We start from the raw sequence: 17050 nt of genomic DNA, 5'->3' as shown, positions 1-17050 counted from the left end.
CTCCCTAGTCCAAGCAAATAAACTGGGAGGAATCTTTTAAGTAACTCATTGTGCGTTGTGTTTACAATGTTGCTGTGTAAGCAGTGGTAGAGGGTGTGTGTGTGTGTCTGTGTTGCACACGCGCACAGTGAGTGATTCATATTAGGGGTTTACAAAAGAAGGTGAGAAGCCTCAAGACTCTTAGAAGAGTAGCTTATCTGCCTGTGTCTCTGCAGTAAAAGTATCAGGAGCCTGAAGAAAGTCAGCTATATTTTGTAAGCTGTTGCCTATAATTGGTAACAAAGAGACTTTGTAATTAGTGGACCAATCACCCTGTGCCTCTTGTGAAGAAGTGATAGAATCTGGACAAAGTGGATCAAAGAATAGAAGGTCTTGTGAAACAAGAGGAACACCATATCAACGCCTGCTGACTGATGCTATTGACCTGTATTTCCTAGACTTTTTTCTTCCATTCATAACACCAATGTTTTTCTTATGTAATTGTTTATCTGTGAGTGGGCTTGAAAAGGTGGTTACAGTTTAAGTAGTAGAGTTACATGCTGATAGTTCACAGTTTTGTTTACCTGTGCCAAATCTTATTTATTTGTAACAAACAGTTGCTCTTTTTAAGTTTAGAAATGTGGTCAGTGTATTCTATTACCCGAAAACATCAGGTAGGGAAACTGGGAACTTTGCATACTTTGATTAAATCTTAACTTTTGAGATGACTCCAGATGTAGTGAGGCTCCAGAATCAGGGCACCAAATGAGGCATAACAAATGAACTGCTTAGTAGTAGTTAAGTGGTACAGGTAGGTTTAATTGAGGCATTCAAGAGGGCATTAGATGGTTATTTAAATAGAAACAAGATGCAGTGTTATGGTGTAAAGACAGGGGTCATTTTACTGATTCTGAGAATTGGCAGAGATTCAACGGGCTGAATGGGCTTCTTCAGCCCTGTAACAATTCTGTGAATCCGCAAGGCAAATGTTGGGTAAAACCCATCAGGGGACAGTGACCACAGGGCCCTGCCTGCCTGGATCAAGATGGCAATAAAGCTTGTGCTGTTTGGTCATATTTCTGGTCAGGAGCTTATGACATGGACACATCTCTTCCCTATAGATTATGGAACGGATGATGTTTGCTGGTAGCGTCACAAAAATTATACTAGTAACTTGTTTTAATAACTATTGTCTCAAGACACTTGAGGCTTTATTAAAAGCAAGTATTCTTACTGTTATTGAGGATGTTGGTAGAAGAACTTAACAGTATTAATACTGAAGGCAGAGAAGTTGATTAGCTTCTCGCCCTCACCATTTTCACTTCATCTTGTCGGGGGAGGTAGTGGTGAGTCTGAACATAGAACATTACAGCACAGTACAGGCCCTTCGGTCCTCGATGTTGCGCCGACCTGTGAAACCAATCTGAAAGGTTTGAACATGAAGGAAATGAGACTTTCCGATGAGAATTGAGCTAAATAGAGTTATAGCCTAGGTTTACACAAGTAAATGTTTTTACCATCATGTGTTCCTACAGCCTCTCATAGTTTGTGTTTCCCCATCCTTTTTAGACTTCTTGCATTACAGAGAAAACTTTCTGCATTAAAACAAAAGGCTGAGGCATATTTGCAACCAGAATATGCACTGTCCACTTCATTGCAGTACACTCACCACAGACTGAGGCAAAGGTATATTCGAAATGAACCTGCAACAAATGTTAGAAAACTACCCGCGACACTGGAAGTAAGTCAAAACAAGCATTAGAATAACAAAGCTACTTCTTAATATGTTGTTGTTAATATCATAAAGTTACATTAGCTGTGAAATTGATAATACTGGTGATAATGCTGTATAAATGACCATGATTATCATTTCCAAGAGAGGTAGCAAAATCACTCTACTGGTGAAGCATACTGCTTTGCCTTAAAAACAACTACATGTGCCAATTTAGTATTTATCGGTGTTAATACAGATACATTTGACTATTTTCTATCCAGATTAAGCCACGAAGGCAAGCTACCACTGTGGAATAGCTGGTACTGCTGAGAGAACAACACTCTCCACTTAGACTTAGTTAGTACCATTAACATGATAAGATATACCCAAGCTGCAGCACTGATTAGGAATGTGGTCAGAGAGATACTTGAAAACTTATTTTGTGAGGAGCTTTTTGAAAGCAGAGGATGTTATCTACATAGATTTTAGTAAGACTTTCAACAACACCCCGCATGGCAGGTTCATCCAGAAGATTAAGATGCATGGTATCTACGGTGACTTGGCCATTTGGATTCAGAATTGGCTTGCCCATAGAAGGCAGAGGGTAGTGGTAAAAGGATGTTTTTCTGGCTGGACTAGTGGTGTTCCATAGGGATCCGTACTGGGAGCTCTGCTGTTTGTGATTTATATAAATGACTTGGATGAAAACGTAGATGGGTAGGTTAGTAAGTTTGCAGACAACGGTGGAGCTGTGGATAATGTAGAAGGTTGTCAAAGGATACAGCAGATATAGATCAGATGCAGATATGAGTGGAGAAATGGCAAGTGGAGTTTAATCTAGGCACATGTGCGGTGCTGCAGTTTGGAAGATCAAATGTTAAGGGAAAGTATACAGTTAATGACAGGATCCTGAAGAGCACTGATGTACAGAGGGATCTTGGGGGATCCAAGTCCATAGCGCCCTGAAAGTGGCCATTCAAGTAGATAGGGTGGTAAAGAAGGCATATCGCATGCTTGCCTATATTGGTTGTGGCAATGAGTCCAAGCGTTGGAAAGTCATGTTGCAGTTTTATAAAACTTTGTAAGGCCACACTCATTGCATTCAATTCTGGTCGCCAGATTACAGGAAGGATGTGGAGGCTTTGGAGGGGGTACAGAAGAGGTTTACCAGGATTCTGCCTGGTTTAGAGGGTATGAGCTATAAAGCAGAGGCTAGACAAACTAGGGTTGTTTCCTCTGGAGCGGTGGAGGCTGAGGAGAGACTTGATAGAAGTAAATAAAATTAAGAGAGGCATGGATAGGGTTTACAGTCAAAATCTTTTTCCCAGAGTCTAATACTAGAGCACATGCATTTAAGCTAAGCGGGGAAAAGTTCAAAGGAGATGTGCCAGGCAAGTTTTTTTTTACAGAGAGTGGCAGATGCTTGGAATATGCTGCCAGGGGTTGCAGTGGAGGTAGATACGATAGGGGTGTTTAAGGGGCTTTTATATAAGCATATGAATATGCAAGGAATAGTTTAATTTGGCGTCATGTTTGGCACAGCATTGTGGGCCAAAAGGCCTGTTCCTGTGCTGTACTGTTCAATGTTCTATAAACATTTGTTTCCTTTACAAGGGATTCTAACTCGTCACTTTCAAAGATGTAGCTTTAAACTGCTTAAATAACTGTTCATGTCCTGGTGGTTCAATTCTTTCCCCTGAAACTGTAGTGTAGAGGATTGCAAATTTTACACTCCAGCACTTACTTGTGGGCGCAATTCCAGCTCTTATGCAGACGGCAAGCTTCATTAAGCTGACATTGATCCTGGATTTCTTTGAAGTGCAATACTTTTCAGCTGTGTCAGGCAAATGTCAGATTCTTTTACCCCACTCTCGGCTGCATTGAATTATTAACGGCTGTCAGGCCTTCTTCTAACCTCCCAATGCTCTAGACTGCTCCCAGGGACTTTGCTAATCCCTAACCCCAATGCTTCACTACACCTGCTGGCTTTCAGGACTTCTTCAACCCCGAATTGCCTGGAGATTCCCACAGCAGCACCTTTTTGGTACAGAGTTTCTTGCTTTGCTATAGAACACTCCCAGTCCCATGGGCTCACCTTGCATGCCTTTTCCTTATCCTGGGGTCTCCTTTTCACACCCCACCAGTCTGCAAGAATACCCGTGTCTGCAGTTGCTGTTAAAGGCAAAACCAGAATGGTTGTCTGAGTACACCTGGCCTGTCCCACATTGCATATTTGTCAGAGTTCCCACAGCATGGCAGGAATTGTAGTCCTCAGCCTAAAGCCATATTTCAAAATTTGGATCACAGGTGCCTTCACAGCCTCAGGCAGTGCATAGATGTTCTGATGCTGTAATTTCTGATCCAGCACATGGCAGAGATCAGGCCTCGAATCCCAGAAGAATGGAGCTACTTGATATATTGTAAAGCTGAGGTAGGAGATCCAATTCCTGTATAGTCTGCTGGTGTCAGTCCTCCTCCAGCTGAGTGCAGCCCGTTACCGCCTTCCTTGTTGCCTCCACCACTCGCTTGCAATGACTCAGCCCTAAATTAACCAAACCCAAATAGCCACCTTCCAAAACTTTTGGAAAAGAATTCTGTGACTGAGTGCAGGATCTCGCAAAAATTATGTTCCCAGTTCAACTCAGCAAAAAATTACAGCAATGAATTTCTGGTCAAGACTCAGCCAATCCATTTCTACATTGGGAAATAAGTTAATTTTTAGGCGCAGGACCCTCATTTTAGCATTTAAATTAATGCATACACCAGTAACCACCTAAAAAGATCTTAAGAACAATGCAGCAACAGCTAACAAGTACAGTCAACAAGTGTTGGGTTGCATCCATTCTACTGTACCTACTTCATACCCAAGATACAACTGCAGCAATTGGAAAATATAGAAATATAAAACCTAGAAATGAATCGAGAAACAATCAATATTGAAATACTTACAGCTTCATTTTATTATCCATTGAAGCAAAGAGATATTTTTCAAAACAAACACAGGCTAAGATTTTATTTTCAACCATACCACTTTGACTTGTGTTTAGAAAAATAAGGCCCTAGCATCTCCCAGTACATTACAAACATACAGAATAGGAGCAGAAATAGAGCATTCAGCCACTCAAGCCTGCTCCACCATTCAGTACGATTGTGGCTCATCTGTTCGTGTTTCAAATTCCACATCCCCATCTACTCCCAATAGCACATGAATTTTCTACCTAACAAGAATCTATTCACCTTTATCTTAAAAATATTCTTTGAACCTGCCTCTGCCTTCTGAGCCACAGAGTTCCAAAGTAGCACAATCCTCTAAGAGAAAAACATTCTCCTCATTTCTGTCCTTAAAGGGCGACTCCTAATTTTAAAGCAGTGTCCTTAAGTTTTGAACTGACCCACAAGAGGAAACATCCTTTCCAGTCCACATTATCAAGACTTTTCAGGATCTTGTACACTACAATCAAGTAACCCACCCTCACTCTTCTAAACTTCAATGGAAACAAGCACAACCCATCCAACCTATCCTCATAAGACAACGTACTTGTTCCAGGTATCAGTCTTGTAAATTTTTTCTGAACCACTTCCAATACATTTGACTTTCCTTAAATGTGGAGACCAAACTTGCACACAGTCTATGTGCTCTTACCAATTTCCTATATAACAGAAGCATAATAACCATACTTTTATGTTCAATTCCTCTCATAATAAAGGATAGTATCTCATTAGCCTTCTTAACGACATACTGTACCTTCAACTTTTTTGTGACTCATGCACCAGAACACTTAAATCCTTCTGAACCTTTGAATTCTGCAGTCATTCTCCATTTAAGTAATACTGTTTTCTTTTTATTCTTCTTACCAAAGTGAACAACTTCACATTTTCCAACAATATACTCAATTCATTGGGCTCTTGTGGCACAGTGGTAGTATCCTTACCTTTTAGCCAGGAGGCCCAGGTTTAAATCCTACCTGGTCCAGGAGGTGTGTAATGCAGCATACCTTTTACTAACCGGTACGTATGGGACCAGGAATGTGCCAGTTGATCAAATATGCTAGTAGGTCCACATAATCAATGTAAAAAACACAAACTAAATATTTGAAATGTTATGCAGGGGGTATATACATCACTGTTATACTTTATTTACAACAATAAATCATAAACAATAATGCAACTTTGCCTTACATAAAACTTACCAGTAGAGAATCTTCTCACTTACACCTACAATTGACTACTCAGACATCACGGAGAATGCGATAATAGAGTAAACGTCTGGTTTTTCGGATATATATTTTTTGCTCGTTTATTGAGAGTGCTGGCTCATAAGGTGTCAGTTAAAACAAAGTTTGCTGAAACATCTCTGATCAGGCTGAATATAAAATATCAATACTCAATCTTTCAGATTTCTGCCCGCTCACTCAACCTATCTGTATCTGTCTGCATTACCTTGTCTTCTTCACAACGTACTTTCCTACTTAAAAACAGAAAGAACTGCGGATGCTGTATTCAGGAACAGTACTGAAGAAGGGTCACTGGACCTGAAATATTAACTCTTGATTTCTCTTCACTGATGCTGCCAGACCAGCTGAGATTTTCCAGCAACTTCTGTTTCTCTTCATACTTTCCCACTTGTTTTGCTTCATCTGTGATTTAGCCACCATGCTTTTGCTCCCATTGTCTAAGTCATTGAAACTGATGAAGAGTCACCGGACTTGAAACATTAACTCTGTTTTCTTCCTGCAGATGATGCTACACCTGCTGAGTTTTGCCAGCAATTTCTGTTTTTGTTTCAGATCTCCAGAATATGCAGTGGTTTTATTATATTGGGATAGTAATCAGAGTTGATTTGACAACTTTTAAATGTTTCCATCTATTTTATAGGATATGGTTTTGCAGTTATGCAAAGAAATAAAAGAATTGTTTGTTCCTGGATCAGAAATGAAGATTGAGACAGAGGTACAGTCACCAAAAAAAAAGTTATTTGTTATGAGAAATTATTTCTGGAATTCATTTTCAGATTTGGCAGTGTTTCTCTGCTTCAAAGAAAATGGTAGCTTTACTAACCGCTTCCATGAGAACCATTATCCATTGAGAATGCTGAGCCATATTAGAGTAAAAAGTTCCCTTCCTGCTGCATCCTCCAATTAGACTGTATGAATTGAAGTCATCAACATTGCCAGAAGGGGTTCCATAGTTGGGTCCAAACGTAAAAGAAAAATCCTCAGAAATATCTCATCTTAGGGACTAATCTAGTAAACCAATTGCCTCCAATAAAAGTATCTCCTTTCTAAATTATGGAGGCCAAAATTACATACAGAATTCTGGGTGTGGTCTCTCCCATTCTCAGCCCATTGTTCAGATAGTGACGGTTCGACTTTAACAGGATTTCTTCTCCCTGTTTCTCTAGGATGAATCTTCCATTGTCCGTTCAGAAAAAAATTATCCTCTTCACTCAAATCCTTCGACCATAATCAATTGGATTTCCCATTGCAAGGTTCAATCTGGTGATTCCATGGTCTTCAACTCCTCACTATCCTTTTTTCCTTAAATAGGTTTTCTATCACCTGTCATTGTGTCTAGGTGGTAAAATGTTCATCTTTTTAAAGGTTTTGACCTGAGTTTTTTTTCCTATGGCAGCCAGAATACATGGGCATGCCTCTGTGTAGATTCTGTACAAGATCACATTGCTTTCCTAGGATGTAGAACGAGCTCTTCCATTGTCCCTTGCAGAATACCTTTAAATCTGTCTCCTCTGCCATCTTCATTTCGGCTGACTTGGCCAGTTGGGAGGATCCTCTGATGCCATCTGAAGGAATATCACAGACATCTGAAGGTGAACCTGCAGGCGACATCGCTGAACTTGTGGAGATACTCTGTTTAAAGTCAGACATCTACATGTGAAGGAATGTTGAAGGGATCTGGATGAGAAGTAGAGGTCCCAGAGCAAAAAAGAACAGTAAGAGGGCAAATGATGGAGGGAGAAGTTTGAATAGAGCTGAAGGTAATGATGGAATGCAACAAGAATTGGAACAAAACACTGACCAATGGAGATGGATAGGAAAGTTGTGGAGCAATGCACAGCCTCCCTGTTTGTCCAAGAGACTTTATATCATACCTTCTCATACCTTGCTACATTGTTGATTGACAACAGGCTTCACCAATGGAAAGCTTCCCCAACAACAGGGCCCATATCTTTCCACTGCACGCTGCCAGGCCATTAGTTTCACTGTCAGGAACACACATCATGTTTTGTACAGGTTACTTTCTACTCTGCCTTTAACTGTCTTGCATCCCTCTATAAGCTTACATCTTAGAAGTTTTCTTTCCAGATTGAAAATCACAAGTCTCTCCAGTGATATGTCATACATTGACACTTTTCGGGTGGGAACGGTGTAGATTTTCACCACGTAAATGGGAACAATTGTGTGTATGATTGGGGATATGATTGAGTTGGACATGCTGCCTCTGGAGCCATATTACAGCTGGCCACAGAAGTGGGTGAAGCTGCTTTGAAGGTCCACTTCAATCATCTGAGACTATTGCTCATTTTATGAAAGGCTGTGGGACTTCTGGCCTTTGGACCTCACCTTCCATGTTACTTCCATCCTTTCCTCGCCATGCCACCTCAAATCCCAATGCCACCTCTACAGCCGTTCAACCAAGATCCACCATGGATGGACCTCAAGATCTGAAAAAGAAATTGCTATTCGTTAAATCTATTCAAAGGTTTTAAATTGTCCAAGTGATCAATCTGTTATAAACACCAGTCACCACATCAAAGACAAATAATTATTTTACTACTTCTTAGAACTCTCAATCAAAATGGAAATGAATGCAGGACATCAATACCTAGGTCCCTTTTGATACTTTTAAAGGTCCCTGGAGTCAGGCCATCTCCATGAAAATCTAACCTTGAAGGTCTGATCCAGATTTATCTGGAAAGGCGGCCAACATCATCAAAGACCCATCCTACAACCTCTTCCATCAAGCAGAAGATGCAGAAGCCTGAACATACTTACGAGCAGGTTCAAGAACAGCTTCTTTCCGGCTGTTATCAGACTGTTGAATGGACTTGAGCCTCAAATGATGTAACCTGTACGCCTCTAAGTCTTTTTGATCTGTACATCCTTTGCTTGCTGCAATCTGCCTATACCACTCAAACAAAGCTTTTCACTGTATTTCAGTACATGTGACAATAAAATCAATCATGCCAAGAGTAATTACAAAGGAACAAGGGCAGAGCTGGCAACAGTGAACTAGGAAAATAATTTAGTAGCAAAGACTTGGTTGATGAACAATGGCAGATGTTTAAGAAAATAGTTCATGGCTCACAACAAAGATATATCTCAGTGAGAAAGCAGGATAGTAGGAAAGTGATAAGCCAACTATGGTTAACCAGGGAAGCATCAAATTGAAAGAAAAAAAATTTCAAGGTGGCAAACCAGAGGAATTGGAAAATTTCAAAAACAAACAAAAGATGTCCAAAAACAAAGAGGCAGAAATTAAACTTTTAGAGTAAACTTGCAAGTAATATCCAGAGGGACAGAAACAAATGGGTCCAAAACCCTTTGAGTTGATGGAATGTGTCCTAGTTTACCAAAAGAAGGAAAAACCAAAAGAACCGCGGCTGCTGTAAATCAGGAATAAAAACAGAAGTTGCTGGAAAAGGTCAGCAGGTCTGACAGTATCTGTGAAGAAAAATCAGAGTTGATATTTCAGGTCCATTAACCCTTCCTCAGGATTGGTTCAGCTCAGTTCTGAGGAAGGGTCACCGGATCTGAAATGTCAACTCTGATTTTTCGTCACAGATGCTGCCAGACCTACTGAGCTTTTCCAGCAACTTCTATTGAAAGAAGTAGCTAGAGAGATAGCTAGAGAGATTGCACTGGTCGTAATTTTCCAGGAATCCTTATATTCTAGAAAAGTACCAGAGGGGCAGCTTACTGGCTCAGTCGTTAGCACTGCTGCCTCACAGCACCAGGGAACCAGGTTCAATTCCACCCTTAGGCGACTATCTGTGTGGAGTTTGCACATTCTACCTGTGTCTGTGTGGGTTTTCTCTGGGTGCTCCAGTTTCCTCCCACAGATTAGGTGGATTGATCTAAATTGCCTATAATGTCCAGGGATATGCAGGCTTAGGTGGATTAGCCAGGGGAAATGCGGGGTGACAGGGTTAGGGTGAACTGGGTGGGATGCTATTTGGAGGGTTGTTGTCTTATCAATGGACCAAATAGCCTACTTCCACACGGTAGGGGATTCTATGATTGGAAAACTGCTGATGTAACAACTTTATTCAAAAAGGGAAGGAGACAAAATAAATAACTATAGGGCAGTCAGCTTAACATCTGTTATTGGGGAAAATGTTACAGTCTATTATAAAGGATGCAATAGCAAAGCATTTAGAATCACATAATATAATCAAGCAGAATCAGCATGGCTTCATGAAAGGGAAATCATGCCTGACAAACATATTACAGTTCTTTGAGGAGGTAACAGGATAGATTAAAGAGAACCAATAGATCTAATATATTTGGATTTCCAGGAGATGTTTGACAAGAGCCCATGGTGTTGAGGGTAGTGTATTAGCACTGATTGGCTAACGAACTGAAGACAGAGTTGGGATAAGGGTGGCATTTTCAGGATGGCAGCCACAAGAATCAGTGCTGGGCCCATAATTATTTACATATGTATTTAATGACTTGGATGAGGAAAGTGAATGTACTATAGCTAAGTTTGTGGATGACATAAAAATAAGTGGTGAGGATGGCACAGAGTCTGCAGAGGGATGTAGGTAAATGTAAAATCCTACCAGACCATAGGGCTGTACAGGGTTCAATGTAAGGGTCACGATGCCTCAGGAAAGGGGGAGAATGAGAAGGTGAATACTTCATGGCAAACTCAGCAAACATAGGAATTCAGCCTATGTTGTTGGTATCTGCATCATAGATATCACAAACCAGGCATTCAGCCAACTGAGCTAATCAACCTCCGAGGGATATAGTCAGGATGGGCAAGAGGAGAAAATCTTGGCAAACAGAATGAAAGTGAGAACTTGTAATACAGTCTGGCTGAAAGAATACAGTAGCTGAATATTATTTAAATTGAGAAAAACTGCAGAAAATTATAGCATAGAGAGGTTTAGGAGTCTTCATGTATGAATCTCAAAAAGCTAGTTTACAAATTTAGTAGGCATTTGGGAAGGCAAATACACTTCTGGCCTTTATTTCAAATGGATTGGAGTACAATAAAAGGGAAGTCATGCCAAAACCACACAAGACCACATCTGGAGCAGTTTTAAGTCCCTTATGTCAGAAAGATATATTGGCATTGCAGATCTTGCCAGGGCATAGTGGGCTATGGACCAAGTGCAGCTAAATGGGATTACTGTAATTTGGTATTTGTCGGTCAGCACAGGCATAGTGGGCGAAAGGGCCTGTTTCTGTGCTGTATTACTCTACGATCTGGGCACCATACATTAGGAAAGATATACTGACCTTGGAGTGAGTACGACATAGGTGTATAAGAATGTCACCTGGTCTTCAGGGATTAAGTTATGAGTAGAGATTATATAAATTGGGCCTGCTTTCTCTAGAACTTAGAAGGTTAAGGGGTGATCTGATCGAAGTCTTCATGATGTTAACAGGAAAAGACAGGGTAGATAAAGATAAACTATTACTATTGACTGGGGATTGTCTGAGAATTGGGGCCAGACCATTTCAGGAGAGATGTTGGGAAACACTTCTACACAAAAAGTGGACTCTCTTCCACAAAAAGCAGTGGATGCTTGTTCAGAGGTTAATTTTAAATGTGAGATATGGGCCAAAGGCAGGTATGTGGAGTTAAGCCACAGATCAGGCATGATCTCATTCGTGGTTTGAGGGGCTGAATAGCCTATTCCTATTTCTACTCCAAAGAAGGTTCACAAATCTGATACCAGGGATGGATAGACTATCTTATGAGAGGCTAAGAAGATTGGCTCTGTACTTGTTCAGGTTTAGAAGAATAAGAAACAAATTTTTTGAAAACATTCTCAGAGGCCTTCAGGGTAGAATCAAACGGGTTGTTTCCCTTGTGGAATAGTCTTGGACCAGAAAGCATAATCTCAGAGAAAAGGATCACCATGTTAGGACTGAGATAAGAAGGAATTTCCTCTGTCAGAGAGTAATGAATCACTTTACTGCAGAGGGCTATGGAGACCAGGTCATCAAGAATATTCAAAGCTGGGATAGACAGATTTTTAATCGGTAAGGGAATGAAGGTTTATGGGAAAAAAGCAGGAAAGTAGTGTTGTGGATTATCAGATATGGCAGAGCAGATTCGATGAGCTGAATGATCTACTTCAGCTCTTATCTCTTCTGGTCTTAACACATACATTTCTACTTCATTTATAATGATGTTTTTGATTCCATTTGTAATATATTCAGTATTACTACAATGCAGAAAATCAGGGTAAAATTGACATGCCTCAAGCAAAATTGTTTCTTCCCCCAAATGAAGGATGGACATGTAGGATAAAGCTGCAGCTCGTAAACATAATAATGTATCATTTAGAATGACCTGGAAATGTAGTGTGTTCAGGAATGGATTATGATGCATAATAACACATACTATAGAGTGGATTTAATAGTGTATAATTTTCTTTGGCTAGGACTTCACATTCTATGCCTAGAATGCAACAATTTATAGTGTAGGATATGGAATTAGACATGTCCTAGAGTTAATGTTTGATTTACCTTTAAGAAGGAATTGGGGTACATTTAATCATAAAATAAATAAATTAGAATAATATCTAAGATAACAAGGTGTAGAGCTGGATGAACACAGCAGGCCAAACAGCATCATAGGAACAGGAAGGCTGACGTTTCGGGCCTAAACCCTCTCAGATTCTTCAGCATCTGCAGTTCCTACTATCTCTAGAATAATATCTAAGAATGGTTTGGTGTGTAAAATTAATTTCTTGAAAAAGGGTTCCAATGTGGCAACCCGAAATAAGTAGCACAGGTCAACACATTGTAGTGTTTACACAATATTTTACAATATTGAACAGATCATATATTACTATAAGTAGGGAAACTGAGTGAAGTTTTTTTATTCACTTTCTTCTGTCCTCTGTCCTGTCTCAATAGCAAGGCAACTATTAGGCATCAGCCAGCCATGCAACATGCTCCGTCAATGTCTTACCGAATAACTGCCATAAGTTTTACATACCAATTTTTTTGCTGTCTTTCCTATAATCTTATAACAAACATAACACAGAAATTTATAATAGTATCTAACTATTTTGCACATTGTCTTAACTTCATTTATTTTCATAATAGGTTCCATTTGACCTCTCCTATGATACCCTGGAGCAGCTGGAACACATATTCAATCCTGCAGTTGGCTACACATTAAAGTATGGGAGTCTGTTCAAGTGGTTAATTTCTTTCTTGGAATTCGAGTAAATTCCTGTACCTTTACAATGTTTACACAATTTGGTACATGTAGTTGATAACAATTTATTTAAATTAGTTTGTTTTAACCTTCCTTTTACATTTATTCCTAACATGCATACAAATATTTCTTTCATCAATTAACTCAAAGACACAATTGAGTACTTCGTTAATAGATATAACAAATAATTTTTAATTAATTCCAGGAGCTGTTTTTTTTTGTAAAGCAACTATTAAGTTTTAAGCTGCTGAATAATACTTAGTAAAGCTTATTTTCTAAATTTACACCATGTCATGCATTTTACTTCTCAGACCATGTAAAACCATTTATTTTATTCCTGCAAATTGATCCTGGGCAGGATTTGCTTTGTATCAAAATCCAATTATTATATTGGTTGCTTGTTTCAGTTAATTAAAAGATTTGCATTATACCTATTGCCTGGACTTTCATAACTTATAGTTACATCAAACTGTTTATTTCTTGACAGATTATCAGCCAAAAGTTTTTTATGGACCCCAGCCCTCTTTCAGAGTGTGCTCAGGATCTTTCACACCCAGAGTATTTGAATAGTATAAGTGGTTAATTAGCTATTATGCTGATGGTCAGTAGCTGATGTTAGATCACATGTATCTGGAACCCAAGAAAGATTCTGATGAAATCCTGTCTTGTGATTATTGTAAATGGCCAATAAATATTCATTAGGTCAGCCCTCACTCAAAGATATCCTGTCAAATTCTTAATATCCTGCAGCAACTGTTGCAAACCATTTTTTAAGAATCCATATCAATGCTTTAAAGCTGAAAAGCCATCAGCTGAAAAGAACACTCTCAAGAAACGTCTGTAACAGCAAACAGAATTCTTATTGGAGTCCAGCCACAGCCGAACATAGGTGCATAGAAATTCTTTCTTTTTGTTGCTCTATCCTTTGCTCTGTTCATTTGTCCAGGCCTGGAGAAGAATTGCTATGGTTGTTCTCTCCACAAGTTGACTGACTTTCCATTCCTATTTCAAACATTTTCAATTATTTGATCAAAAGTGTACATAATACTTTCCTTAAGTGTAACAAATTCTGTTTCTTCAATTTATACAAGTGTTAATTTCATTACTGAAACTGATTTGAACCCCCAAGCTGCCCATGAAAATGTTACACCACTACAAGTTTCTCCAACTGTTCCAGTCCAAATATGGCAAATTAAAGTTATTTTTGTGACAGTATAAGATGAACGATATCACATTGCCTTTAGGCAAAATGAAAATGAGGGGAATGTCTGAGAGGCAACTGATCCAATATCATTCCTTTACATTATGTCTCAAAGTTACAACAACTAACCACCCCCACAACCACCACACCCACACACACACCCACCCACCCACCCACACACACACACACACCCACCGTGTGAGCAGAAGTGCACTGAGATCCTGGAGATTTTTCGCTATGTTCCTTTAGTAAACACATAGACAATATAGTTCCAACGATCATTATCATACCAAGAAGATTCCACAAATGGAAACATACATGCCTCCTTTGTCTAACTTATTTTTTATTAGTATTTGTGTTTTGTCTGATCTGCCCCTCACTGTGACTTCATCAGTGTAAACAGCTGACTGGTTGGATCTCTCTCTTCTTGTACCCACTAGCACTTAAATCTCCATCCTCTGAATGTCAGCATATATTAAGTCACCCACTAGAACTTGCTGACCAATTACAGATGTGGTTTTACACACATTTTATAGATACTGAGATTTTACATACAAGGTACATGTTTATGCACTTCACTCACGTGTCTACGTGGTAAAAAACATTTACCTCTTTCCAGTGCAATTATGCAGCATTTCTATTTCATCAAACTTTGGAATGCTGAGATGAGTTCATTAGGCATCAAACCTTACAACCTAGCCTCTCAGTTTGTGTTCAATAGTTGTGAGTGGGACTTTGACTTCAGTGAGATTGCCAAGAATGTTCATTGACCCAGTGACACCAATGAGACCTGGCCCTTCCCTACTTCACACATGGCTTACTCTGAGACCCTGTTCACAGTCTAGACGTTGTCAAGTTCCAGTTCACCCTCAAGATCATGCTTGCTGATCAGCAGGGCTATGGATAGCAATCATTGGCTCTAATGTATCCCCTGTTTCCAGGCCCCTTCTCTCCCCACAAACTTCCTCATATCCTTCAGGTGCCCAAGATTAGGAACAATAGTCACAGTGAGATTGAAAGGTTTTATATAGGTTTAGCAAAACATCATGGCTATTGTAGTCTGTACCTCTGTTTACAAAACACATGAAAAGCTCAAGTTTCAGTCTCAGTCGTTGCTCACAATTTGATCATTCATACTATACAACCAGGTCCACTTTGAACCTGGCCCTTTGCAAATCTGAACAGCAGCATTCAAAGCACTGACGCTGTTAAATGAAAAACTAAACTTTGCATTAGGTGATAAATGTTTTTTCATTCTAAGTTGGAACTAACAATACCTACAATAGGATAGCAAAATACTGCAAGTGCTAGAAACCTGAACTATAACCAGAAGATGCTGGATATGCTCAGCAGGTCTTGCAGCATCTGTGGAGAGATAAATACTTTAGTCTGGTCCACAGTATGCACTTGTTTTGATGAAGGATCATTGATCTTTGTTTCTCTCTTCAGAGATGCTGCAAGACTTTGAGCATTTCCAGTTCTTTCCATTTCTACAGGAACCAAATTAACATATTTTGCTGGTTCAAGAAAATCAGACTTCTTTTCAGCGTCTCAGTCCTCTTAAGCAGAAATCTCACAGCAGCTGTCTGAAATCTGGTCTGGCACAATATTAAGCGTGAATTTCAAAAAAAAAATGTTTTGGTATGAAAAAACACAAACAACCTTTTATGTGAAATGTCAAAGAAAAAAATTGATAATTTTAAATAGCAGTAATTAATAGTAACTAAAGGTGTGGAATGCAGTGGCATGGTGATTATGTTGGTGGCTAGAAGAACAAAGAACTAGATTATCTGGAGACAGGAGTTCAAATTCCACTGCAGCAGCTGGGAAATTTAAATTCTGTTAAATTAAATAAATCTGGAATAGATAAATAAATACGATTAATATAATTATTACTGATTAACAAGGGAGAAAAATGTTCTTGGGGTAGGCTGGAAAATGGAATTGAAGCTACAATCCGATTGAAGCCACAATCGCAGAGGCCACAGCTTAGTGGCACTATTGCTAGACTGTTAATCCAGAGACCCAGGTAATGTTCTGGGCACCCGGGTTCAAATGATGGAGTTTGAATTCAATAAAAAAAACTTGAATTAAGACTCTAAAGGTGACCACAAATCCATTGTTGGAAAATCCCATCTGGTTCACTAATGTTCTTTAGGTAAGGAAACTGCCATCCTTACCTGGTCTGGATTTATGTGACTCCAGACCCACAGCAATGTGGTTGAGTCTTAACTGCCTCTGGAATGGACAACAACTACTGGCCTAGGTTTGAAGGATTGAATAGCCTACTGTCTCAGCCTGTCTCACAGATTAGTCCAACAACAGCCTGACATAGTCAAGGAATCATACCTTACAGACAATTTCCCATCACCATGCATGGATATGTCCTGCGCCATTGTGAAAGAGCAGAGAGTTAAGACTGCAAGATTAGCAGCGGAAATGGCCGACGATTATGAGTTGGTTCATAAATCAAAGCTTGGCTTCTGATATCAAGTTCAGTCGGTGAGGGAGAGAAATTGGGGGAAAAGAGAAATCCTCGGACTGTAAGGGAAAAGGAGATCTCATTGAAGATAATAAAGATAGTTTACCACAGGCTAAAAAAGAAACCCATGAAGGGGAAAGTGAAGTAAAAAAGCTCAAGTGTTTTCATTGCAATAAAGTAGGCCTCATGAAGACAGTGTTGGTGATTTAGGAAAGGCAGTGGGAAGACAGATGTGGGAAAACAGGAT

The 17050-nt window shown here is 39.5% G+C and overlaps 1 protein-coding gene across 1 annotated transcript in view; it reads left to right on the top strand.

Annotated features, from left to right (window-relative positions):
• LOC109929702 (cilia- and flagella-associated protein 54) overlaps positions 1–13455 on the top strand; it is a 160714-nt gene extending 147259 nt beyond the window's left edge. The window contains exons 23-25 of the mRNA XM_048610552.1: positions 1549–1720; positions 6569–6643; positions 13006–13455. Coding sequence (XP_048466509.1) covers positions 1549–1720; positions 6569–6643; positions 13006–13131 — 373 coding nt within the window. The 3' untranslated portion in view covers positions 13132–13455. The remainder of the gene's footprint in view (positions 1–1548; positions 1721–6568; positions 6644–13005) is intronic.
• Positions 13456–17050: the final 3595 nt, after the last annotated feature.

This window comes from Rhincodon typus, chromosome 22, assembly GCF_021869965.1.
Source record: "Rhincodon typus isolate 14 chromosome 22, sRhiTyp1.1, whole genome shotgun sequence".
Classification (NCBI taxonomy): Eukaryota; Metazoa; Chordata; class Chondrichthyes; order Orectolobiformes; family Rhincodontidae; genus Rhincodon; species Rhincodon typus.
Note: the sequence above shows the minus strand (reverse complement) of the source record. Positions and strands in the feature narration are given on the sequence as shown.